Raw genomic sequence first — 27,312 nt, forward strand, 5'->3', positions numbered from 1 at the left:
GACCTGAACAAAATTCATAGTCGAAAAGTGTCCAATTTTATGTTACCTAATGCATTAGGTACAATCCTAACTAGCTAGTTCCCATTGAGATTAAGATCCTTCAATGAATCTAAGTCTCCAATGTTCTTCGGAATTGACCCACTAAACTTGTTTCCATGAATTCACAAACTTGTTAGTGAAATCATAGTGATCAACCACATCAATTGTCCCAGTAAGTCCTTCACCATGCTGGTTGTTTAGCCATAAAACCTACAATATGGTACCGTTTAGTGCCACCAGCAACTTTTCGATCAAATTGTTGTCGAAAAGTTTCAAGAATGAGAGAGAGATTATCTTCACTAGAAAATTCGGCAAGGAACCCACCAAATTACAACTCATACAAGAGAGATTGGTCAACTGAGTCGAACCCCGAAGATTCGGCGAGAGACTCCAGCTGCCATTAGTGGCATTGAGGTTGTTGTGATCCAACGCAAGAACCTCCAAGATATCGAGACCGTCGAAGCAATTTAATGGTAGAGAATTTAGAGGCCAACGTTGGTAAGTGCGGTGAGTTAGTTAAAGGTGGTAGCCAAGGGACCAGAGAGGTTGAGATTCTTGGCTTGAATTTGAGCAACTCTTTTTCCGTTACAGAAAATGTAGTCCCGGCGAAGAGCGTTGCATGGGTAGCCACCATCTTTCGGGCCATGGAAGGAGCTTAGGGTCATCAAGTCCTTTTCGAAACTGGTGAAGGATGCTAACGTAGTTAGGGTTGGTTTCGACGAGAAAATGGTGGATAGTGGAGAAGAGGAGAGAGAGAGGAGGAAAGAGAAGGTGGTGGACATGGTGGGCTTGGATTCTCTTCCTCAAAGGTGGGCTTGGCGGATAGAGTGAGAAAGGTGTGGTGATGGAGATCGAAGAGATGAGAAGATAATGTTGATGATGGAAGTGGGGTGGTAAAGGCAGAATGAGTGACGGTGGAGTGGGGAAGATATAGAAAGAGGATGTTAATGGTGATAATGGAAGTGGAGAGAGGCTGCTGGAATGAGAAGAGATGAGAGAAGATGGTATAATGTGATGATGAGTACGTGATAAGGATATAATTAAAAGAAAATTTTTTATTTATAAAAAAATTAATATAAAGAATAAAATTGAATCAAATTAAATGTTATGAGTATTTTTGAAGAATTTCAAAAATGTTAGAGAAAAAAAACATTTTAATTTAATGTTATATTTTGTGGTTTTCAACATGCTTGGCTGGCACATCGCCAATTTGAAACTTATTGTAGATAATGTTATAGACTATGTCGTTTAAAATAGATATGATAGATAATTGGCCCTATGTATTTTGGTAAATAATATTTTTTAGTATCTATTAAAAAAAAGCCAAAATAATTGTATCGGAGTAAATAAGATTTTTTTAATAATATTAAAAGAATAATTATGATAGATGTATATCAAAATTAACTATTAATATAAAATATATATTAATAACTTAAATTACATATGTATTTATATATAAATTATATAATAGTTATTTTTTTTAATTAAAGATAGAGAGACTCGAACCCACAACCTCTTAGATGAGTACGAAGAGATCATGCCATTTGAGAATTCATTGGCATATAATAATTAATTTTAATTTTAATAAAAATATTATTTATATACTAAATTTAATTATTGTATATTTACATATAAATATATATAATTTAATTTATTTTTAATATATATTTTATAGCCGTGTTTGGATTAGTATACTCATTGTAATTTTACTGTGCTGTTAAAGACAATGAGGCATTTAACAAAAAAATATATCTAATTCGATTCCTAAGCTTTATTTTTATGGGATTGATTAGTCTTTGTGTTAAAAAAAATTAATGTTAAACCTTTTTTAATAGAAACTAATTAGTCTAAAAAAAATCAGAGATTAAATTGAATATTTTTGTTGGTCAAAAATTTCGTTATCTTTTTGAAATAATTGTTAGGAATAAGATTGAATATTTATTAAAGACAAAATGAAAATAGGATAACGAAAGATGTACAAGGTAGTGAAGATTCCATTTGGATTCACGAGTGTGCTGTGGCCTGTGTGTATGTAATGTATTCATTCATCTTTACCAAGATTTTGAGGAACACGATCCAAAACCGAAACGTCTCCTATACCTTGATGGCGATCGGTGCCTCGTGCCATTATCGAGCCAGCTGTTCCATTTTTTTTTTATTCATTCCAATTCCTATTCCATTTTATTTTACAACTTTATCTTCCTCTCTTCCTTTCCCTCTATCTATTCCCCAAATCTCAGAATCCCACTCTTCACTCACTCACTCAACAAATTCTCTTTGTCTCAATTCAATTTCCTCCTTTCACGCTTCACTTTCTCTCTCCAATTCCCTAAATTCCCAACTCACTCAATTAACATGTAAACCTCTCAATTCAACCTTCTCAGTTGTTTCTTCAGGTTTTTGCTCTCGCCTTTCATTGCTTAATTATTTTCCCTAACAAAATTGTAGCATTCTGTGTTAATGAATCTTCCTTCACCAGCTGTAGTTTGGTTTAATTAGTTTCCGAGCGTATTCTTTATTATGGTTTTGGATCCATTCGAGGTTGCTTCAATGTGATTTGCATTTGGTTTTGCTTTTGCTTTTTCAGGGTTGACTTTGTGTCTAGTGTAGAGGACACGGTAGCCGTTGGATTCGATTCGATTGGATCTCGTCTTCGCCACTCCATTGGCCATGGAGATCCGTAACGATGCAGAAACCAGCTCTTACATGAGGTTCTTCAGTGAATTTCAATTTTTTTTTTCTTGCTGAATTATTTTTAATGAAATAGTTTTTAGTACTGAACATGTTATGCATGTTGCTTGATTTGCCCGAAAAGGTGTCTATAATTAATCCTCTTATATTGCACTTTGAAATTAGAAAATAAGTCACTAATGCTTTTCAATTTCCAGTCTTATCTTAACCATGATGATGTTGTTTCGGCGCAGCTTGTTTGCGGCAGTATCGTATGGAATTGCGTCGATGGCCATGGTTTTTATCAACAAGGCTGTTCTTATGCAGTATGCACACTCAATGACACTCCTCACTTTGCAGGTAACCAATACACAGAGGCTTGTGTGGACTTTGGTTATTTATTTTCTAGTGAGTACTATGAATGAATGTACTCTTTCCCTTTGAAACAATCAAACGTAGTTGGACACGATAGCATCCATAATTCATGATACATCAATTTTCCAACGTACCAATTTAGTCAAAGAAAAAAATTGTGAAATTGTGGGAGTATATTTGTTTGAGATTATGAATTATGAATGTTGAATAATGATCGTGATAGTATGTGTGTTTCTTTAGCAACTGGCTACCACCATGCTAATACACTTTGGTAGAAGCATGGGGTACACAAAAGCAAGAGGTGTGGATGTGACAACGGCCAAGCGACTGCTACCAGTTTCGATCTTTTATAATGCCAATGTAGCATTTGCTTTGGCAAGTTTGAAAGGAGTCAATATTCCAATGTATATTGCAATCAAGAGGCTTACACCTCTTGCTGTACTTATTGCTGGTTTTTTCTATGGAAAGGGGAGACCTACAATGCAGGTAAATTTTTTAAAATTTTCTTATTTGCCTTTTTTGTTCTGTTTTACTTCTTGGTAAATAAAGATTTTATTAAGATGAAGAATGGAAGATTAGGAATCCATATCCTAGTCCCATGTACCTAGATCTCTAGTTTTCTGATTTGCCAAACGGCCACAAAGATAAAGAGAGGATATGAGATCCTCATTCAATAACAATAGTTAACAAAATGGGAAAAAACATTATAAAGCATAGCCTTTCAATCTTTCAACATATCTAAGAAAGAAATCCATCTAAAATGATTATTAGATTTACACTAAATGGAGGCCAAAGTATAATCTTATCCACTACACTTGCCTGACCAAAGTTTTGTGTTTAAAAATATGAGAATTATGCGGCATGGGCGTAAGTTTTAACTTATCTACCAATTTTAGTATTATTCAAACATTAACTCGATAGAAAATGACGTTTATTTATGTCATGTTTCAGGTGACCCTTTCAGTGGTAATGACAGCTGCTGGAGTTCTAATTGCTGCCCTTGGGGATTTTTCTTTTGACCTTTTTGGGTATAGCATGGCCTTCATTTCCGTTTTTTTTCAGGTTACATTCTGATATTTCGTTGCTATTATTAATAACATTATAATTATAATGTAGTAGTGTTAATGCTTTAGTTATGTGCTTTGCCGATAATGTTGTGTACTAATCTCTGCAGACCATGTATCTTGTTCTGGTGGAAAGATCTGGTGCTGAGGATGGACTTACATCAGTGGAAATAATGTTCTATAATAGCTTTTTGTCTCTTCCATTTTTGATGTTTCTTATCATAGCCACTGGGGAATTCCCAAATTCTTTATCAATATTACTAGCAAAGGTCAGAATCATAACCCATTTCTTTGTGTTGGAATTGGTGCATGATTAAGCTTTCATTGATTGAATGTTGCAAACATATGGCCTCTTCTGTATTTTGAATTTAGATGTAAATCACTTCATCAATATGATAATCTCAAAAGGAACTGCTAAAAAGATCGTTAGTGATAGTTTGATGTAGCTTCTAATATTATTTAATTAGTCATCTATTGATGTAAAAGCTCATGTCTAACATAATGTTTTCTTGCAGAGTTATTCTTTTCCATTTTTGGTGATACTTGTTCTTTCATTGGTAATGGGCATTGTTCTCAACTACACCATGTTCTTGTGTACTATTGTTAATTCAGCTCTAACGACAACTATTGTTGGAGTCCTCAAAGGGGTCGGTTCCACGGTAAGTAAGACTTTATTTGCCATTTAAAATTTCTGTCATGGGCGTGGCACTAAAATTTCGAACTATTTTCATGACAGAGAGTATTGATTCATAGTTTCATACACATTATCCATCTATGCTTGTTCCTTTATATTTTATTGATTGAACCAAATTCATGGCCTTTCTATTTAGAGAAGTGTTATCTGTATTATGGGGTGTGAGCTTACCATGTCACCTTTTCAAAACTTAGGTGCAAATATTAAATAAGTTTCTTGAATTTCTTTCAGACCCTTGGTTTTGTCTTACTTGGTGGTGTTCAAGTCCATGCTTTGAACGTGACTGGGTTGGTTATCAATACAGCTGGTGGTGTGTGGTATTCATATGCTAAATATCAGCAGAGAAGAAGTAAGACAGTGAAGCAAATAACAGATTTGGAGGCTCATCGTAAATAAAAGTGCCATTCTTTAGTTTCAGTGAAAAGTGAAAACTAACAATTTATATCATTAAAAAAAAAACATTTTGACTTACCGTGATGGTAAACTTTTGTACCATTTCATAATTTTTTACAGCTGTTACAGGTTTACATATTCAACCTTTGGTTAGTTTGTTCTGACATTAATTCATAATTTAATAAAATAAAAATGATAAGTGAGTGCCATATTTCATTGGTTCACTACTTCAAGAGATAAAATTATTGAATAGAAAAAAAAATATAAAATTAGAATATTATAATTCAATCAGTAAATAGATCACCTATAGACTAGTGGAACCGGTTTAAACAAATAATTAATAACATTATTTAATTTCTGAATATAAATATTAGATATCTAAATTCAGTAATTCGCTAACAATAGAGTTCAAAGTTTTTGTATTCCAACAGAAGTAAGTAGAGATTTAAACAATTAAACCCCTCTTTTAAACATTTGGTTTGCATAAGTACTTAATATAACTAAATTAGTAATTCAATTTGTTAATAATACAAAAATATTATTGGATATTATTAAAATTATATACCAAAAGATTAATCCTTTGATTAAACATTAGAATTAGAAATTGATTTTTTTTTCTAAAATAAAATAAAAAAATTATTATTTCTCCAAACCCAATATTCTAACTTTATACTTAGTGTTTAATTTGTACAACAGTGGAAAATCTCGTTGCAGCAGGGGCCTAATACGGCATCTTCTCTGGTAATATTAACATCTGCAGAAAACTTAAAGTTTCAACAAAAGAATTGAGATAAAAATATGTAAACTAAGTGAACATGAGATTTTACCCGTGTTTCACATTCCATATATCCTTTCTCTCGCTAGTCATTGATCTTTTCATGTTCTTTTGATTGACCCAATTCTTCTCCATACATGCACTCTGTATTTGATGACAGATTGTACACTTCTCTCTCGGATGAGTACATTATTATCGCCAACATATGCAAACTACTGTATAAAAAGACTCAGAGTACATTATTGGACTATGCATACTGATGATGGATGTGACGCAACAACTGACTGCGCAAAGATAGGGATAGCTGGATGTGACACATTCACAAATACATGCATCTGACACTGACACGTGCTCTTATAGGACACAGGTCATTTTTTATAAAATTGTAAGGGTATTTCTGAAATACAGTAAGTATTTTAAAATTGTAAAGATATTTCTGAAGCAAAAAAATTTTGAAAGTGTAAAGGTATTTTTGAATTAGACAATATACACAAAAATATCTGATACCAAGTGCTATTTCTCATGAAATTCTAGAAATATTTATGAAACACAAGAATTTGGTATCTTGGATTATACAGTATGCACAAAGACATCTAATATTGACACATAATTTTACATGCCCATTTGATTTATTATTAACTGATCATTTTTAAAAATTATTTTTTTCTAATAAATATAAAAAAAAACAATTTAAAATATTTCAAATTCAGACGAAAAAACAAAAGAAAATACACATGTTTCTGTTTTAACGTATTCATCTTCTTTTTACAACAAAATACTCTCTTTTCTATAATCAAATCATACTTACTCATATTTTTTTTATGATAAATTAAAATCACTTGTTGAGAAATTAGATAAAAAAAATAATTAAAGTTGAATTAATATTATTTGTTAAGTAATCATGCAGTATTTTTTGAATATTTGAATTGGCTTGTTTTTATTATTAAGCGAACGAGTGAGCTAACCACTCTATCAACCCAAGTTGATTATCTAATATTTTTGTTGTTAGTTTCATTTTCAGCAGAACCAACAAGTTTCAGGCTTTCAGCCCAACTAGCTGCATCAGAAAGTGGGTTGAACTTTATGCCAACACCAAACCTCACAAAGCCATGGTTTTTTTTTGGTCAAGAACTGTCAATGGTTTAAATTTGTCCAAACCAACACCTTCAAGTGCTGGCCCAAAGTCACAAGCTGCAAATTCAAGTAAAGGGAAGGTCACGTGCATTGGACAACTCAGGTACAGCATATTAAAAAGCATACGGTTTAACCAGTTGAATTAGGCTTCAGCTGCAAAAAAAAAAAAAAAAAAGGGTCACAAATAGTGGGGGCGTGAACTTCTACTACAATTAAGAGTGGTGGGACCGTGGGAGAGTGTGGGACATCAAAAAAATACCAAGACAATAAGGAGACCTGCTACAATCAAATAGATGATTGTTTTATACTTCAGCTTGGAGACAATATAATGAAATATTTTTGTGTATTATTTTTTTATATTTATAGTAACTGAACTGATATAAAATTAAAACTTTCAATAAATACAATATTTAAAATGAGGCTAATATTAATAGAAACAGATGGTATCACTTTAAATAAAAAGGCAATTAAATACTGCCACTAGTATAATTTATTAAATAAAATAATTAAAAATGATATAAAATTTAAATTAAACTCAGACTAAATATTAGAGTTATAAATTTTATATTGAGTTTTAAATTAATTTTTATGATATATAGTTCTATAAATACTTATGTGGTATTGTCTGATGGAGATAAAAAATGATAAAAAATATTTTATATATTTTAAAATTTGAGGAAGTACAATATTTGATTTGAAAATTTTTAATTTGGATAATTACTCTAAATACAAAAGTTTATTTATCTTGTGCCTTGAAAACACATGTCAAGATTATAAATTAATTTTTTATTAAAAATATAAGTTTTTAATACATTTTATTTTGTATTATGGGTGTTCATAAACTGGTGGTAAGTACACCCGAATTTAGTCCTAAAAAGGTATTGGGTATATTTTGATTCGACTTCGAAAGTGACCCAAAATAAATCTTGTTAAACCGGATCAATTCGATATAAAATTAGTATATACAAATTTGTAAATTTTATATATTAAATTAAAGTAGCCAATGAGCAATAACTCAAATGGCATAGACTCCCCATACTCAATTAAGAGGTTGCTGGTTCGGGTCTCCTATCTTTCCAAATTTTGCCGGCCAATGAGTAATAGCTCAAATGGCATAGTCTCTCCATACTCAATTAAGAGGTTGCGGGTTCGAGTCTCCTATCTTTGGTAAAACAAAAATTAAAGTAATAAAATTTTATTTTTAAAATTAAATTTAACAAATGTTATATCATATTTATATCAAAATAAATAATTTTAAAATAAAAATAATACTGTATAACATACAAAAATAATTGTAATATAAAACTATAATATAACTATTAATTTCACTCTAAACTATATATATTTTAATTGTAAAAAATAACTTCAAACTTAGTGACTCGAAGTATAATCCAAATTCCACGCAAAAATAACAGTAGAAATTACATACCATACCCTAATTTTGTATTTATTAAAAGAAAAATTTAAAATCTTTCACTAATAAGAATAACAAGTCTATGGTGTGCTTATGTGACAACTGTTTCTTATTCTGTTATTGTGGAAGGACAACCTTATGGTTTCTTCAAATCAAATAGAGGTATTCGACAAGGAGATCCTCTATCTCCCTATCTTTTTCTTTTCTGTGCAGAAGGTCTCTCCTTCTTACTACACAAGACAAAACAAAACAGACTAATTCATGGTCTTCAGATACATAGACGATGTCCCAATGTCAACCACCTCCTCTTTGCTGATGATTCCATCTTATTCTGTAAGGCTAATCCTGAATCATGTTCAAATATCCTGCATTTATTGAATTCTTATGAAAGCATCAGTTGCCAGAGGGTAAATCTTAATAAATCTGCTGTATTCTTTAGCTACAACACTCCCTCCACTACTCGTACACTACTGGCTAACTCTATGAATATTAATCATATTGGGCTCAGGATAAATACCTTGGTTTGCCTTCTACAGTCTCTAAATCGAAAAAGGCTTCTTTTAGTATGATCAAAGAAAATGTTCGGAAAAGAATCCAATGGTGGAAGCGCAATCTTCTATCGTCAAGTGGTAAACACGTATTGCTTAAGACAGTGGGAGAAGCTATTCCTATTTATACATTGTCTTGCTTCAAGTTGCCTGATGGTTTAATTTCGGAAATTCACTCTCTACTTTCTCAGTTCTGGTGGGGACAAAAAGGTTCTGAAAGGCGGATGGCTTGGATTAGATGGGACACTATGACTCGCCCACGAAAAGAAGGAGGCATTGGATTTAAAGATCTCAGAATCCAAAATCTGGCGCTTTTAGGCAAACAGTTTTGGCGACTTGTAACACATCCTATTTCCTTATTATCCAAAATCCTAAGAGGTAAATACTTTAGCAATGGTAATGCTATAACGGCAGAAATTGGAGTCTTACCTTCTTGGGGATGGAGGAGCATACTGGAAGGCCAAAAGATTGTTGAAAAAGGTCTTAATTGGGCTGTGGGTACTGGAGAGAATATCTGAACCTTTGAGGATCCTTGGCTGCCTCCTCCGTATCATTTAATGATTTCTGACATGCCAAATAGACAAGCTATTTCTGAGTTGGTTCCAAGAGTTAAAGATCTAATTACTGAAGATAGGAATTGGAATGAGAATCTTATTCAAGAATTATTTTCCCAAAACATTGCAAACAAGATTTTGTCAATTAAAATTCAGCAGAGTAGGGACAAATTGCAATGGGATTTGAACAAATCCAAACAATATGATACAGCTTCAGGTTACAGAATTGGCTATTTATTTTACCATCCACCTCTGGAGCTTTGCCCTAATTATATGCAACAAAAAAGCCGTGGATTGATCTATGGAAGTTGAACTTGCCTCACAAAATAAGCTATTTATCTGGAAAGCTCTCCATGGCCTGCTCCCGGTGCTTGCTCAGATTCATCACCGCATCCCATCTATATCACCAATATGCCCCTGCTGTCATGAAGCAACCGAAACAGTCACTGATTGTTTGATCGATTGCTCTAGAATTAAAGATGTATAGTCTCAGAGTTATCTTCGTGACTGTCTTCCTCCTCAGAGTCCTAACGACTTTTGGACATGGTGGATTGCATCAACAGAGATGCTTAACCCGTTGAAGAATGCTGACCGTAATCTTCAATTGCTTGCCATCATTTGCTGGAACTGCTGGAAAGCTCGCAATCAGTTGATTTTTGAAGGTTCTACTTCAATGCCGTCTGCCATTCTAGCAAGCTCTGTCAAGTTGCTCCGTAAAATCCAAAAAACTCCCAGTTTAGGTCGTCATCTCCATGAGGCAAGCTCTTAGTTGCATTCAATTTGATTTATCATTTTTTCTTCTTTAAGATTTTTTTCGTATTTCGACCACGTACCGTTGGATGAATACCTTCAGTGTAATGTTTTTGGGAAATCCCCATCTTTCATTATACTGTCTTACTTTTGGACATCTTTGTATTTCATTTTTCAATAATTAATGAAATATAACCTACTATCTTTGGAAAAAAAAGTAATTAGTATAAAATATATATTAAAATATAAATACACATTTAAAATAAATTAAACTAAACATGTATTTCTACACAAATACGTGGGTGGCTTTTATACTTTTCCATATATATATATATACACGTTAATTTCAGACTTTTGAGTGTTTCCCCAAAAAAGACCTTCAGTGTTTCAGTGCTTACAGCTACAGAGATACCTTCCCTCAAAATGTGGCTTTCTCATGTTAGGATTTCTTCGCTTCCTTCACAGTACAAAACACCTTCAAATGCTGAATGAACAACAAGAGCCTTCAACATCAATGCTCCAATAACAGCTTTGGAGCTTTGTCTCTTTTTGTTTTAGATCTGATCCTTTACTCTTTATCAAATGAATGTGTTGTTGTAGTGTACTATACAAGTGATTGATGAAGTAAGTTATTGCTTTGTGCATATAAGGTGTTTGTGTTTTGGTCTGTTTGAGAGTTCAAGTGCTTTTATAGCTATGGCTCCAAGATTGGATTTTCCCAATTGGTGGAGTAAGGACACACATGATAAAGGAACAACAACAACACCAGTGGTGGTGAAAATTGAGAATCCCACTTTCTCTGTTGTGGAGATTAATGGTGCAGATGCTGCATTCCGGCCGGTGGAGAAGAGCCGCGGCAAGAATGCGAAACAAGTCACATGGGTTCTGCTTCTCAAGGCTCACCGTGCCGTCGGCTGCATTGCTTGGCTTGCCAGTGTAATGTGGACATTGCTTGGAGCCATCAAGAAGAGGATAGTTCATGGACAGGGTGTTGCTATGGAGGGTGAGAGTGACAAGTTGGAGAGAGGGAAGTTGTTGTTTAGAGTCATTAGAGTGTTCTTGGTTGTTTCATTGGCTGTTCTTGCATTTGAGATTGTTGCTTACCTTCAAGGATGGCAATTCAGGAACCCAAATTTGCATATTCTTCCGAATGCCTTGGATTTCGAGGGGTTACTTCACATGGCGTATGTTGGTTGGCTGAGGTTTCGTGTTGAATACATCGCGCCGCCTGTACAAGCACTCTCGAAGTTCTGTGTTGTTTTGTTTCTTATCCAATCCGTGGACCGTATGGTTCTTTGCATGGGATGCTTTTGGATTAGATACAAGAAGGTTAAGCCAAGGTTTGCTGGGGATCCCTTCAAGGTTGATGATGTTGAAGGATCTGCAAGCCATTACCCTATGGTTCTGATTCAGATTCCAATGTGTAATGAGAGAGAGGTATGACCCCAAGTTTGCTTCACTCCATTTGAAGCTTATTTGTTAACTAAGTTTTTATTACTTATGCTAGCAGAAAACTATTCCTTCCATTCCCTTATATTAATTTGGCTATCAGATACATTGATCAAATGATGCACTAAATTTTCATAGTGACAGATAAAAGATTCAGATTACCTTTTATGCATTGTCTTAGAAAATTGCTCATGAAATAACAAAAAAAAAAAAACAAATAAATAAATAAATAAAGAAGTAGAAAAGAAGGAGGATATACATTATATGTTAAAATTTCTCATATAGAAGTTAGGAATTGTATGCCACCTTCTAGAACTGAAAGCATTGATGTTTTCCTGCAGTGATAAAGCTTGATGAACAATATTGGGTAATGAGTTTCCTACTATTGATTTCTGTAATGCACAGCAAGTTTGAATAGATAATATTAAGTTTTTGCCTTGACTACAACTGGAGGAGTTTCCACAAGAAGTTTTAAACAATTGTTGACAAACTTGAAATTTCAATGGATTAAAATTTATTTTATCAGCTTTGTCTGCACTGGCTTTATGCAGGTGTATGAGCAGTCTATTTCAGCGGTCTGCCAAATTGATTGGCCTAGGGATTGTTTACTGATTCAAGTACTCGATGATTCTGATGATGAAAGCATACAGTGCTTAATTAAGACCGAGGTCTCCAAATGGAGTCTAAAGGGAGTCAACATAATCTATAGGCATCGGTTAAACAGGACTGGATATAAAGCTGGGAATCTCAAATCTGCAATGAGCTGCGACTATGTGAAAGGCTACGAGTTTGTTGCAATTTTCGATGCAGACTTTCAACCAAATCCTGATTTTCTTAAACAAACTGTGCCACATTTCAAGGTTAAGAGAAGAGAATGAATCAGGCTCAGTAACAAATTAATGAATATTGCTAAAAGCATGCTTTATATATGTTAGTATCTCTATATGCTTTCTGTTGCAGGACAATCCTGAACTAGGTTTGGTCCAAGCTAGATGGTCTTTTGTGAACAAGGATGAGAACTTGTTGACTCGTCTCCAAAACATTAACTTATGCTTCCACTTCGAGGTAGAACAACAGGTCAATGGACTATTTCTCAATTTTTTTGGTTTTAATGGAACTGCTGGTGTTTGGAGGATCAAAGCCCTTGAAGAATCTGGAGGCTGGCTTGAGAGGACAACGGTAGAAGATATGGACATTGCGGTCCGAGCTCATCTCAATGGATGGAAGTTTATCTTCCTAAATGATGTTAAGGTGATTAGAAATGAATTATTTATTCATCACTATCTATTCATAGTGTACTAGTAGAGTAATATTATTAGTTTACCTTTCAAACTGTGCAATTTGACACACCGAAACTATCAAATAGTGCAAAAGGACTTTTGTTAACTGTCCTTCCGTACTTACCATTCATATGATGCATTTAATTGACAACATTTTCCTTTATTAGATGACTAATTTTGAAAGAAAAATTAACCAAAGGCCTTTTTGTCATCGGTTAATAACTCAGCGTGTCTAATTTCACATGAACAGTTTTATGATCTGCAGGGAGTTAAAACCATAATTTTTCAACTCAGGTCTCTGACACACTTGAATTTCCTCAAATTTACAAATTTTCAGGTGCTTTGTGAAGTTCCTGAGTCATATGAAGCTTATAGGAAGCAGCAACACCGTTGGCATTCAGGTCCTATGCAACTTTTTAGATTGTGCCTCCCTGCAATTGTTAGATCTAAGGTATGTCGGATACTCAGCTTGATGCAATAAATAGAATAGTGGTGAAGAGAAATAAAAGAAACTTTCAAGTATTGCTTATATTTTGCAGTATCTAATAGGGGCCTTAAAATCTTCTATAACTGCAGGTGTCAACATGGAAGAAAGCAAACTTAATACTCCTCTTTTTTCTTTTAAGGAAACTAATTCTTCCCCTTTATTCCTTCACCCTGTTCTGTATAATTCTTCCTTTAACCATGTTCGTGCCTGAGGCTGAGCTTCCGTTGTGGGTGATTTGCTATGTACCAGTTTTCATGTCATTCCTTAACATCCTCCCTGCCCCAAAATCTTTTCCTTTTATTGTTCCTTACCTTCTTTTTGAAAACACCATGTCCGTCACCAAATTCAATGCAATGGTATCTGGACTCTTCCAATTAGAAAGCTCTTATGAATGGATTGTGACAAAGAAGGCCGGAAGGTCATCTGATTCTGATTTGTTGGAAGCCGAACAAAGGGAAGCCAAGTCGATAGAGCATCAAAAGATCCATAAAGGAGCTTCTGAGAGCGAACTTGTCGAGTTACACCACTTTAAGGAACAAAAAGAATCTGCTCCAACACCTATCAAGAAAGCTAATAAGATTTACAAGAAAGAGTTGACTTTGGCATTCCTCCTCCTCACTGCTTCTGTCCGGAGTCTATTATCAGCACAAGGAGTTCACTTCTACTTTCTGCTTTTCCAAGGGGTGACCTTCCTCCTCGTCGGTCTCGACTTGATTGGAGAGCAAATGAGCTAGCTTTCATTTTCAATGCAGCTGAGAAGAGAGTGTGAAAACACCGTTTCGGATTTATTGACCAAGTTGCTATCAAGCAGCAAAATGAGCAATGCAGTAAGGGAAAGTACAATCTGTTTTTTTACCAAAGGATTTCTTTGTTGTTCAACTATATCCATTTTCTTTTTCACACTGATTGATTCCAAGTATTCAATATAAAATCTTAAGTTTTTTTCATTGTGTTCTTGAGTTGTATTTGGGATTGGGAGTTATGATTTGGGTTTTCTTGTTTTACCACTCCACATGTCTTAGTGGAGTGCATCTTCATTAATAGTTGATTCATAGATTCATAGGTGCCTTCTTGGTAAAAGGGGTATGCAAAGCAACAAATCTTTCTGTAAATTCATTGTTATCTAATGTAATCAATAATTTTTATTCTGTCAACCCTTTTCTCCAACTTTTGCTTGTGTTTTATGGGTGAGCATCAAGATATTCCTGCTTGGAGACGAGTTATATTTCTTGACCATCTATATCATTTTACTCCGCTGACACTCTTACCACTTCTAGCATCATATACATTGTGTCGGCAGAACAAGTAAACATACAAGCTTGATAATTTTGTTTTGAATCTTCTGATGTGGTCCCTCTAGCAGATCCATGTATGTTCATAGAATCTCAGTGAGCTATACCTAACCCAATGAATTAAGTCGAGGGGTTGTTTTGAATGAGCACCATTAATATAGCAGGCAAGGCATGTTGCTGATTGTGCTTGATGCCACAGTTTACTGCAACATTGTACGGAATTGGCCCATTTGTTTTAATGTCTGTGCTGGTCATATGATATTGTACTGCCTCTAAAGTGGATGTTAAAGAATGACATTAAGGTCTGATATGTCATGTTGAAGAGACTATGTAGTTCAAATGCATGAAGAATATTGCAGTTGAGGCTTGGCACAGATAGAAGATTCGTATGCCTCTCATCAAGTTGCATCCAGGATCGATTCCCAGCAATATGTCACGGTTAACAGTGTTTGTATAGTTTTCTGGAGTGTTTGAGAATGTTCTAGATGGTTCTGGAAGGTCCCAGAATACTCTAGAAGGTTCTAGAAGACTCTGGAAGGTCATAGAGTATTCTAGAAGAGTGTAGATGTATATAGAAGTATAAAGAGTAGTATGGAATAATCTACCAAAGCTTTATTTCTCGTGTTCTTAAATGTTCTTCCACCAAAGCTTCATTTCTCTTGTGTTCTCTTGTATTCTTAGCTTTCTTGCTAAGTATTGAGGGTTAGGCTGCTGACTTGGTCTTAGCTCAAGAGGTTGAGTAAGTCCGAGTGCTGGCACGGTAGTATTGGAGTGTGTCCAAGGCCGTGTATAGTGTGTATGAGTGTGTATGTCCAAAATAAAAAAAATGCATTGATTTAAATTTTTTAAAAATTAGATGCTAACTAAGAAAATATAATTTACATTACGATTTTTTATTCGTTTATTTTTTTTATCATATTGAAACATATAAATTAGTTACCGTATCGAAACAAATAATTAATAGATATTAGCTAGTTTTTATTAATCTATGTCTTTATTTGTCAATTATCAATAATAATAAAAATATTCTATTAATTAATATAATAAGTATTTTGTACTTTAAAAGGTTTGAATTTAAGTTTAAAAAAGGAATTTATATACCAAACTATTCTTATATTCTTAATTTGTATACTTATTATATGATTAAATAAAAATATAATGACCGTTATAAAGTTTGATGTGAGTTATATCTATAATTGATTAGTCCAAGGATCATTTTTCACATAAATCATAAATGACTCAACAATAATATAACATAATCTCAATATTTTTTTTTTCAGCGATTACATAATAATATACTAGGAAGAAAAATAACAATACATCAATAATACATATTTATACTATTTATTAACTTTTTTAACAGAGAAAAAAATTAAAAATTCTCGATCTAAACCCGTATTCCTCATATATATACTTCACTTAAATATGAATAAATTCCTTAATAAAAAAATTATTCTTAATCAACTCCAACTAATATCTCTATATAAGATTTTAGTATTACAAGTTGGCAACGTGCATCATCTACTAGTAATTTGGATGATTCACTTGTAATAATTAACATAAAAGTTCTTAATTTCAATTAATTTTACTTTTGTTTCTATATATTTTTAGATTCTTTAAGTTGTATATACTTGAATCAAGTCAAAGTTTCTAACTCATGTTAAAAAATCTTGAATACACTAAAGATTTTAATTCGACTTGAATTTTTTAACTTATTGATAATTGATACGTTTAGTTTAACTTTTAATATTTAATAGAATATATTTTATTAATCTAATGATTAATTAAATTACAATAATCCATAATAAATATTATTGGTGAATTTTATGGTGCTGATAATACAGTGCCTAATTTTTACTTAATTTATTTATTATGATAAATTTTAAATATTTAATAAATATTTATTTTTTTATTTTTAAAATTAAATATTAATTTTTAATTCTTTTAAAAAGTTAAACAAATATTTTTAGATAGCATAGCAATCGCTAACATCATTTATCAAATTTCACCTAGGCAAAGATTGTGAGGCTCCATTGGTGACACAAGTCCCAAAATTTCGTAAGACAACAATGAAAGGTAATGTTTTGTCGTTTCTGAAGAACTAGAAAACACGTGTTTCATGCACGGACAACGACATAACGTGTGGTCCGGGAAAAACCAAACTTTTAATTTCCAAAAATAAAATACTATGGAGAGATGATTTAATTGAAGTTAATAATTAAAAAATAATAAATAATTTAATTAAATATTTTAAATTATTTAATAATTTTTAATTATTAATTTTATAAAAAAATAATTATAAACAAATTAAAAAGATTATATTAGTATTATAATAAAAAAATAATAAAATATTAAAAAATTAATATAATTTATTATTTTTAGTTTACAATTAGCCAATAATGTTAAAAAACATGGCCCACAACACTAGAGATGTCGAAATTATAATTACATAAATTTATCAATCGGATTAGAGGTGTGCATGGGTCGGGTGAAACCGAGTTTTGTAACGATCCAATTTTCAGTACGCCTAGGATATACCAGAAATTGAGTGCTACCAATTTGTCATCCTATATATTATCTATTATTTATTATATGAGCCTGATTCGTTGTTAAAAGCGTAGTTAGTTAGCGAGGTACTTTTTTTTTTGAAAACATTTGGATTAATAGACGGATTCATTCATAATCAACTCACAGCTGATAACAGATAAAATAGTTATAAGTAGCCACACATAAATACATCACAAGTAGCTAGCAACATTCAGTTATCCAGCCTTTATTAGAGTATAGACCTTTAGTTAGAACACCCCTAGGTATAGCTAGATAATAACTATATACATATACATACATACAACATCCCAGGTCCTGACCTGTTCAAGAGGTCCCTAAGCTGGCACCTAGGCTAGCCTAGACTCTATACTCACCTAGTCCCTCTAAACTACTAAAGCGAGGAAAGTACGTTCTAAGTCTTCACAACTCAAGTCAGGTGGAACGTCATCAAAAGATAGAACATCATCTGCTACTCCTCTGCACGATCAGACTTTTCCACAGGACGTCTCTCTGGTACCTCATGAAGTATCCACAAAATAGGAATCTCGTACACAGGATTTAGGTTAAAGTGCGCATACAAAGGGGTGCAGACGTTGGCTGGTCTCACAGTATTTACATATAATCAGAGAATGATATTCACCCTAGACTCAGAAGACTATCTAGAGCAGAATCCTCTTCTTGCGAACAGTCATCAGCGAACTATGGTAAGGTACTCTTACTTCCATCTGAAGGGGGAAGGGAGAGAAAAGGGGTAAGAACTGGGGAGTTCTTAGTAGGGTCAGGGTTATTAGTTACGTTCATTAATTCTATGTTGTTTAGCAGACTATTAGCAGAATACAAGGAAGCAGTAATTAGAAAACACAGATAAGTAGAGAAGATAGAGAAAACAGATAGCAGAACACAAACAGAAGAATACAAGAAAATATCACAAGCGCAGAGAATGGAATACAAACAAGGAAAGCATACATTCATACCACAAACATAACAAAGGAAATGCGCAACCAAGTATGATGCATGTCTAGCCCTAGTGCAGGTAATGAGCTCATCTGTCGGTTACTAACCCGCTCCCGACGTTATCCAGCAACCTCTGTCTGGATAAGGCTTTCCTATTGGCTATACCCCTGTGTACAGGAAATAACCCCTCTGCCACCACAGGGTCCACTGCACGCAGGAAATAACACATCTGCCACTGCAGGGATGTACGCCGACACACCTTCTGTATACAGAAAATAACCCCTCTGCCACTACAGAAATGGAACAAGTGGTCACGGTACTTCTGTAGCAAACCCCTCTGCCTTACAGAAATAAAATATGGATCTGTACCGTAGGAAAGCGTTCTCAGTGATCACACCATTATCTATCTGACTGCCTCACTGCAGCAGATGATCATACAAGTATATCTGGAGTTGCCTTAACGCAACAAATGAATAAACACATCTCTTGGGTTGCCTCAAGCAACAAATAAATATCTCTTGGGTTGCCTCAAGCAACAAATCATCACATAATCATTCTCATTATCATCATTCATCATCATTCTCATTATTCATCATCATTTTCACATTTTTATGTAGTACCTCTTTCTTTCTCTGTTCAATCATACTGTACAAACTTTACATCTTTCACTTTTACAACATCTTAATTCAAACCATTTCTCTTTATCACATTACTCTTTTCTCTTTGTCTTTTTACTTTGCTCTGATTACTCTTTTCTCTGTATCCCTTTATTCTGCTCTGGTTACTCTGTTCTCTGTGTTTCTTTACTCTGCTCTGATTTCTCTGTTTAACGTATGTATTTAAAGCTTATGTAAATTTCGGTATGAATAGTTAGTCTGTCCCAAGTATAGGTTCATTAAGTCTATACTGAAACAGTTTAACTTTTCATATAATACCTAACCCTATTCGCAATTCCAAGACTAACTAGGTTGCCCTAGTTCGTTCACTAGTCTCTGTCTGTTTTTCTGTCATTAAAACTTTATAGACTTTTTCTTCGATTTTTATCTTTTCTTCAATTTTTTATCTTTTATTTATCTTTGCCTCACTAATATATTTTTACCACTCCCTAAGTGTTTTATGAAGATAATTATGAGATTCTGAGTTTAAAGTTGTCTTTCTAAAGCTTTTACAGAAAACTGCCTTTTCCGTATTATTTTATTATTTTTATTAAAATATTATTTTTAATTAAATATTATTATTTAATATTTTATTATTTTTTATTATGTTATCATTAAATTTTCGAAAATTAACTTACTTTTACTTTTAACCTTTAAAATTCACTTTTTACCACCCGTAACTTTTAATATTTCTACTTTTACCACCCTAACTTTCAGAAATTACTAAATAACCCCCCCCCCAAACACCAAATTAATTACTTCCTTACCCTTTTATGAATCAAAAAGGTGTTCTTCATTGTTCTTCATCACACTCAAAGTGTTCTTCATGTTCTTCATAAATTCTTCAGATTCCTTCTCTGTTTTTACCCGTTTTTCAGTCTTTTCGGCAACCGATTTTTACTATAATTCATAATAAATTAGCAGCCACTAAAACCCCATCTTTTCTACATGATTTCAACACAAATTGAACCTCAATTTAAGCTTAGGTTTTCGTTTTTCCAGCTGCCCAAGAACATGAACTTTAAAGCTTGAATTTCATCAAATTTCATCAAAATTTCACCAAATTTTCACCAAGAATCAATCATATAAGCAACCAATTTTTAGCACAGCCAATTTATACAACATTCACACAACTCAAACACAAATAATCAAGATTAATTTCGTGACACCCTACCTGGTTTTGCTGCTCCTAATTCGGTTAAACTTTCAGGTGGTCCTTAAGCATTTTTTCCTCCTAAATCACATCAAGAACAACTTTAAATCCAAAAAATCTCAACTGACCAAATCTCACTCAGTATGTTAGGAAGAGATATCTCACCTTAGACTTACTGAAAATTCATATTTCTTGGCCCTCAAGTCAAGTTAAGCATGATTCCTAAGGAAGAACATCAAGAAAACACATGTTTTGCATGGTTTTCCTTGAAAATCGAATTGAAATGGGAGGGAGACAGCCATCTCACCTTATTTCCAGCCTTGATAAGTCACATGGTTATGTAGAGGAAGAAGAGAGGATCATTTTGCTGAAATCGGAGTTTTGATTTGAGTTTTGGTTCAGAAGAAATCAAGCTTTGAAGATTAAGTGTTCATGAAGTTTTCTCTCTTTTCTCTCTTGTTATTTTCAGCCAAAATGATGAAATGAGACAGCCTTGGAGGTCTTGGGGGTGTAAGGTGAGTTGTGATTGGTTGGCTTGGAGGTGGATTAAAATAATATTAAAATATCTCTAGTGTACAACTACTAAAACTAGGTGTATTAGAACACTCGTAAAAACATCTTTAAAAATTATTTTCTGAGCTACTAGCATAAATGACACTAGTAACATATTTATTATGAGAATAGTATATGTATAATGAGGCCTTAGCATTGCTAAATTCATCAGAGAGTGTTGGTGCTAAGCTGCACCAGTAAACCGTAAACCCGGTTAAACCGATTTTCTGTTTTTAACTAAAACTAACCAGGTAACCTTATAATATTATTCAAGAAGCTTCTAATACTAATATAATGATAATATCATCCTATTATCTCTCTTATCTCATAAATCGAGTCCGGTTCGTCAAACTGAGACTATTTAAAAAAAACCAAATCAAAACTTCTAACCGATACGGTTCAAAAACCAGGTTCTTCGTGACCGCGTTATCGAGCTTGTCTCGGAAAAGGTTCTAACTTAAAGATGACATAATGACAATGAGGATTGAGATACTTGATGATATATCAAAGGTTTTCCCCTTACTAATTTTCCAGAGAAATCCGTACTTTCAAAAAAGATTCGCGTTCTCATAATAATTATGACCATCTTAGCCCCTTTTTATTCCTCTTTTTTGTTCTCGATTCCTTGAAACGTAAGTAAATACCAATATAATTTTCTATTTCATATTTCCTTAGGGTTGTGATTTAAAATATCTTGTTGTACTTGTGCTAGAGACATTGGTGTCACCTTTTTGTATTTCGTTATATGTGAATTTGTTTTGGAGTTATTTTGTTGAACTTAAGATTTAGGTTTAGTTTTGGATTAATTTTTCTTCTTTCATATGCACGGATTTCCCAAACAACGGTATGTGAAAAAAAATAATAATAAAAGTACACATAAAAAATTTTTCGAGTTATAAAAATATACATGACAGAATAATCAAAATTTTAATGTATATATTAAAAATGATTAACGATAGACAAAAGTAACGTACTATTAAACCAAGGTTGCGAGAACCAGACCGGTCATCGAATCGGTCAAGTGACTGGTTCAATAATTCAATAGTTCAACCGTAATTGAACCGATTTAATTAAATATAGAGCGAAATTATAAAAAATTGAAGAACAGAGCAGAACATAATTTTCAAAAAAAAAAAAATTGAAGAACAGATCAGAACATAATTTTCAATTTCAACATGCATTAATTTTATTCTCAAATCCAACATACAAGTATACAACAAATTCATTCCACATTTGATTAATCATATAAAAAAATAGAAGAACAGAAGCCAGAAAAAAAAATTGAAACAGTATACACTGAACAGATGCCAGAAACCCAGATCTTACCTCAAGAGAAGAACGAAGAAAAGCCAGAAAACAACACAGCACGAACAGAAGCCACAAACCCAGAAACTCATAAACCAAGAAGCTAGAAACGGAGAAACCCAGAAACGGAGAAACCCAGAAGCCAGAAACGGAGAAATCCAGAAATCCAGGTGCGCGACGGTGCACGAGCGTTGGCGACGGTGCGCGAACGTGGCCGAACGTCGGGTGTTCTTCACGGCGTCGTAAGATCCGTTGTATGCAGAAGCTGCTTCAATTTTGGAGAGCGGAGAATAGATTGGGAGTGGAGCTAATGGTTGGGAGTGGCAGTGGAGGTTTCTTCACTCTTCAGTCTTCAGTCTTCACTTCAAATATTTTGGAGAATAGAGATTAGGGATTTTCGATTTTCAATTTTGGGAGTGGCAGCCTGCAAGTCACGCGTTCTTCATCTTTTGTTTTTTTTTTTTTAACAAACGACGTCGTTTTACTAGCAGTGGGAAAAATCGACACCTATAAAAACCGGGCCGGTTCGCCCGATTCACCGGTTAACCATCAGTTCGACCGATTTTTTATCGATTTTTTGCAGGACGGTTTTCGAGATGGACTGGACCGGTTAAGTGATCGGTTTTTGGTTAACCAGGTTGAACCGGCCAGTCCGGTCTGATTTCCAGAACATTGGATGTGACACTCTTTATCATTGTTTAAGATATTTAATGTGAAAAATAATAAATTTTTTATTTAAAATTAACAAAAAATTATTATTAAAGGGTAGACTGTACACTGCAGTCTGTAGAATGCCCTTATTTTGAAACAAAATCCCAAAAAAGCGGATAAATTAACCCTAAAAGAGCTGATTTGTCATTTTCCACAAGCGTTATCGTCGTTCTTCATCCTTCATTATAGTCATCTTTAGTGTGGACATTGGAATTTCGATTCTGCTTTATATATTTTTGTGTTCTAAAAAATCTTTTATATGTATTTTTGTCCAATTATTAAAAAAAAATATGCTTTTTAACTATGGAGTGGGCCAAAAGATGAGAACTTAAAGAGACAATTAGACTGCCTTTATTTATAGGCACGAGACATTAAGACAAAGATACATAAACAAAAAATTATATTTGACACATAAGACAAAAAAATTAATATTTTTATATTTTTTCGTAGACTTTGGTGGGCAGTGAAATTTTTTTGTTTTTTAATATAAAAGACAAAAAAATTAAATATTTTATATTTTAAATTTTTTTTAAGTTATAAATTATATCAGGTATTTTTTTATAGTTAATTATTTATTAAGTTATGAACTTTTTTTTATAATTAACTGTATAATTATTTTTCACTTTTCAAAAGTAAAACAAATTTTATTGTGGCTAGCCTGCCATCCTACCAAAAAAATTAGGTGGGTAGAATTTTCAGACCATTAGATTTTTTTTTTGAAACAGACCGACTCACTCTATTTATTGGCAGACTTTTGGCTAGGTGGGATGAATTTGTGTGTTTGCCACTCCTAAATAATGCTTTCTTGCGACAAAATAACTCCAAATTCGTTAACCGGAAAAAAAAAAAAAAACACTCCAAATTCTATGAAATTCATAGCATAATATTAATATCAATTAGTTGACACAATTACTACTCTCAAATTAATTTCATAGAAAAATAAAATCAACTAGTCTCTTCAAAGTTAAATCGTATTTTATTAGGATTGTTCAATATGGAAAAAGCTTCGGAATCTATTAAAGGCCTGTTTCGGAAGCTTCAAAAAATTTTTTTTTTTAACTTTTGATTTATGAAAAGTAATAGTATTAATGTTTGGTGTAATTTTCAAAATCAAATTGCGGCTTTTTAATAAGCTATTTAGGGCCCGTTTGGATAGGTTCATAAGTGACTTTTTTTAACTTTTAACTTATAAAAATGTGCAGTATTAATGTCTAGTACAATTTTCAAAACAAAATTGCAACTTTCTAAAAAGTTATTTTGATACTTAAGAAGAAGTTAAAAAAAAATGACTTCTCTAATAACAAAAAGCTTTTTATTACTTTTTTCTTAAAATAAGTACTTTTAGAACTAAAAAAATCAAATACAAAATAACTTATTTATAAGCTACTTTTAATATAAGCATTTATTGTTTAAGCTATTTCTTCAAAAGTAACTTAATTAAGTTGTTTATCCAAACTGGACCTTAGAAGTTTATAGAGAAGTTAAAAAAAAGGGGTAAGTATGGTTTTGGTTCCTAAAGTTTAGTGCTAGAATCGAAATCGTCCCTCTTGTAATTTTCGTATTAAAATCATCCTTAACGTTTTTATTCGTATTAAAATCGTTTTTTTTATTTTTTTTGGACAAAAATACCCTCACCACTACCAACATAATTACTTCCTCCACCACCACCACCACCAATACCAACACCACCGCCACAACCTCCACCAACACCAACATACACCACCACCAGCACCACCAACACCACCACCAACGCCGCCGTCTCCCTCCCCCCTTTTCCCCTCCCCCTCCCCGCCTCCCCTTCCCAGCACCCCCACCCCCACCCCCACCCCGCGGTCACCCCCCCCCCTTTGCGTCTCCCCTTCCCAGCACCCCCACCCCCACCCCGCGTCACCCCCTCCCCGTTTTCCCTTCCCCCCACCCCACGGTCACCCCCTTCTCCGTCTCCCCTTGCCAGCACCCCCACCCCCACCCCGCGTCACCCTCCTCCCCGCCTCCCCTTCCCCCCACCCCCAAACAGAAACAGAAACAGAGAAACAGAAACTCAAGTAACAAATTAACAAATTCAAGTACAAAGCCAAATCAACAGAGGAGCATGCATGAACGGCGGAGAGGCAGCGGCGGGACGGCGAGACTGCGGCGGCGGGACGGCGGCTTCCCTTCCCCCTTCATCGTCATCATCATCAGAGTTTTGGAGGAGGCGACGGCGACAACGGAGGTTTCCCGGCGCCGTCCCCCTCCCCCTCTTCCCTTCCCCTCCCCCTTCATATACCCCTTTTCTTCCCCCACCCCCTCCCCCCAAACGCGTTTTCTTTCCTCTCCCCCAAACACGCGTTTTCCTTTTTTTTTTTAATTTTATAATTTTTATTATTAAAATAGGAATAGGAGTAGTCTAGGAATAAAACAAAAAATTTTATTAAAAAGGACGATTTTAATACGAATAAAAACGTTAAGGACGATTTTAATACGAAAATTACAAGAGGGACGATTTCGATTCTAGCACTAAATTTTAGGGACCAAAACCATACTTACCCCTAAAAAAATGACTTCTTCTAATACTACTATTTTTTATCATATTTTTATAAAATAAGCATTTTTAGAACTAAAAATCCAAACATAAAATAACTTATTTATAAGTTACTTTTAATATAGTCATTTATTATTTAAACTATTTTTTCAAAAAAAAATTAATTAAATTGTTTACTCAAACTTCCTAATTAGTATCTTTCAACTAAGTTAGTTAATTCTCCATTCTAAGTTAGATATTGTCATGGCAATTACTTTGGTACTCTCAGAATAAATTACATTTTCTTATATGTTATCTCATAATAAGAAACTAATTGTATACGTATGTAATACATAAAATAATTTTTTAAACATTTTAATGAATATAGAGTATTATATTTAAACTAAACTCTAAATAATTAATCAAATCATTTTCATTTTTATAAGATTATAACAATTTAAAAGTATTTGCATAATTTTAAAATATATTTAATGCGTATTTAAAAAATTTATCATCCAAACTTTAATATGTATTGAATTAAGTAAATATAAAATTATTTTATGTGTTAATATACAAAATAAACGTATTGTATAATACAAAAGAAAATATTATTACTCATTTACTCTTGTATATTTATGTGGGAGACTCTAGTGCGGCTAAGATTTTTATGATCACCGTGCCTATGTTAAGTTGTTGACCATTGAAAATCCAACACATAAAAATTAAAATACTCTTATAGGGAGGGAAGCTAAGATTGAATTTTGCTATTTATTTGATTTGAGGAATTTGGAGTTTGGACCACTGCACACCAAGCTTGTAGAAACATCGATATTTTAAAAATTAATTTAAAAAAATTTTAAGGAGTTAATTATAATATAAATTAATTAAGTTAATTCTTTTTATTTTAAAATTTAAAACATTAGAATAGTAAAAGATTGATTTTTTTTGTAATAAAATTATTTTTCAATTAGTTGACTTAAATTAGTTTCATTTCTGATTAATTTTTTAGTAGAATTTATTAATTTAATAAAAATAATAATCATATTTTACATGATAATATTTATAATTTTTTTTAGTTTATTTATTTTATATTCTAAGAATATATATTAAAATTATAAATTAAAATTATTTTATTAAAATACAAAAAAAATTAATTTTTTAATATATTTATTTTATATTTATTAAAAAAATTTAAAATTTTTCTCCAATAATAAATTTATGGCATCTGTTGGTTTTTTTTCCCAAAATGATAATTATCAAAATAATGTTTCAATTAAATGATTATATCCGTTTATGACGCTATTTTGATGACTATATAAATAATAAATAATTTCAATCAGATAGATATTATCTATATATTATATGTAGGATAAGTGAATATCACATCATACAAACTAACGTCATAGTAAGTATTTTCTACTATTTTTTTATCAGAGATTCTCATAAAAAAACTCATACATCTAATAAAAAAAATAGATAAAAAACAAATTATCATTTTTCAATAATCATTAAGATTTGAATTGTCTAAATTAAAAAAAAAAAAAAGAAGTAGGAACCAAAAAATGAATTTTACTATAAAAAATAGTTTTATGTGTCTACATCTTCTTTTGTAATATAAATAGTAAATAGAAATTAAATATTTTTTCTTTTTTCTAATAAAAAGACAAATTTTGATTCTTATTGTATTCCTACTTATTTAATTAATTAACATGAAAATAAACTAATATAGTTTTAAATTTTATTATAATGTGTTAACATATATTATTTAAAACTTGGTTAAAAATTAAATTTATTTTTGTAATAATATTATTAAAATTTTGAAAAAAATAAAAAATTTCGATTTTAATAATCTGCGAAACAAATTAAAATTTTAAAAATTTAACTATTAAATTTAATAATAACAACAAAAACAATATGAAAAATACATATATTAATAACTTTTTGTGTAAATACTGAAATTCCTCATAAAAAAATTCTAACAAATTTTGATTATTTTAAAACATTTAGAGAATA

General features: G+C 32.5%; 2 protein-coding genes and 2 long non-coding RNA genes across 4 annotated transcripts; 2 read left to right on the forward strand and 2 right to left on the reverse strand.

The window, feature by feature from the left end:
* The first annotated feature begins 2,007 nt into the window (after positions 1-2,007).
* On the forward strand, positions 2,008-5,444 carry LOC112771939 (UDP-galactose/UDP-glucose transporter 7). The gene is made up of 8 exons (XM_025816801.3): positions 2,008-2,435; positions 2,627-2,750; positions 2,964-3,069; positions 3,325-3,570; positions 4,036-4,146; positions 4,259-4,417; positions 4,664-4,807; positions 5,074-5,444. Exons 2-8 carry the CDS (start codon positions 2,710-2,712, stop codon positions 5,236-5,238), a joined length of 972 nt encoding a protein of 323 aa, XP_025672586.1. The 5' UTR covers positions 2,008-2,435; positions 2,627-2,709; the 3' UTR covers positions 5,239-5,444.
* A 195-nt stretch (positions 5,445-5,639) lies between these two features.
* On the reverse strand, positions 5,640-6,192 carry LOC140181178 (uncharacterized). The gene is made up of 2 exons (XR_011875967.1): positions 6,063-6,192; positions 5,640-5,989 (listed from the first exon to the last, which is right to left on the reverse strand). It is a non-coding gene; the product is annotated as an uncharacterized lncRNA (long non-coding RNA).
* Positions 6,193-10,766: 4,574 nt separating this feature from the next.
* On the forward strand, positions 10,767-14,780 carry LOC112771448 (probable xyloglucan glycosyltransferase 5). The gene is made up of 5 exons (XM_025816202.3): positions 10,767-11,847; positions 12,411-12,719; positions 12,820-13,110; positions 13,477-13,590; positions 13,716-14,780. The coding sequence occupies exons 1-5, from the start codon at positions 11,107-11,109 to the stop codon at positions 14,358-14,360; spliced, it is 2,100 nt and encodes a 699-aa protein (XP_025671987.1). The 5' UTR covers positions 10,767-11,106; the 3' UTR covers positions 14,361-14,780.
* Positions 14,781-17,572: 2,792 nt separating this feature from the next.
* Positions 17,573-20,704, reverse strand: LOC140181177 (uncharacterized). Its single transcript, XR_011875966.1, has 4 exons — positions 20,536-20,704; positions 20,394-20,450; positions 20,250-20,309; positions 17,573-18,190 (listed from the first exon to the last, which is right to left on the reverse strand). It is a non-coding gene; the product is annotated as an uncharacterized lncRNA (long non-coding RNA).
* Positions 20,705-27,312: the final 6,608 nt, after the last annotated feature.

The sequence above is a fragment of the Arachis hypogaea genome, chromosome 18, assembly GCF_003086295.3.
Source record: "Arachis hypogaea cultivar Tifrunner chromosome 18, arahy.Tifrunner.gnm2.J5K5, whole genome shotgun sequence".
In the NCBI taxonomy this organism is placed as follows: Eukaryota; Viridiplantae; Streptophyta; class Magnoliopsida; order Fabales; family Fabaceae; genus Arachis; species Arachis hypogaea.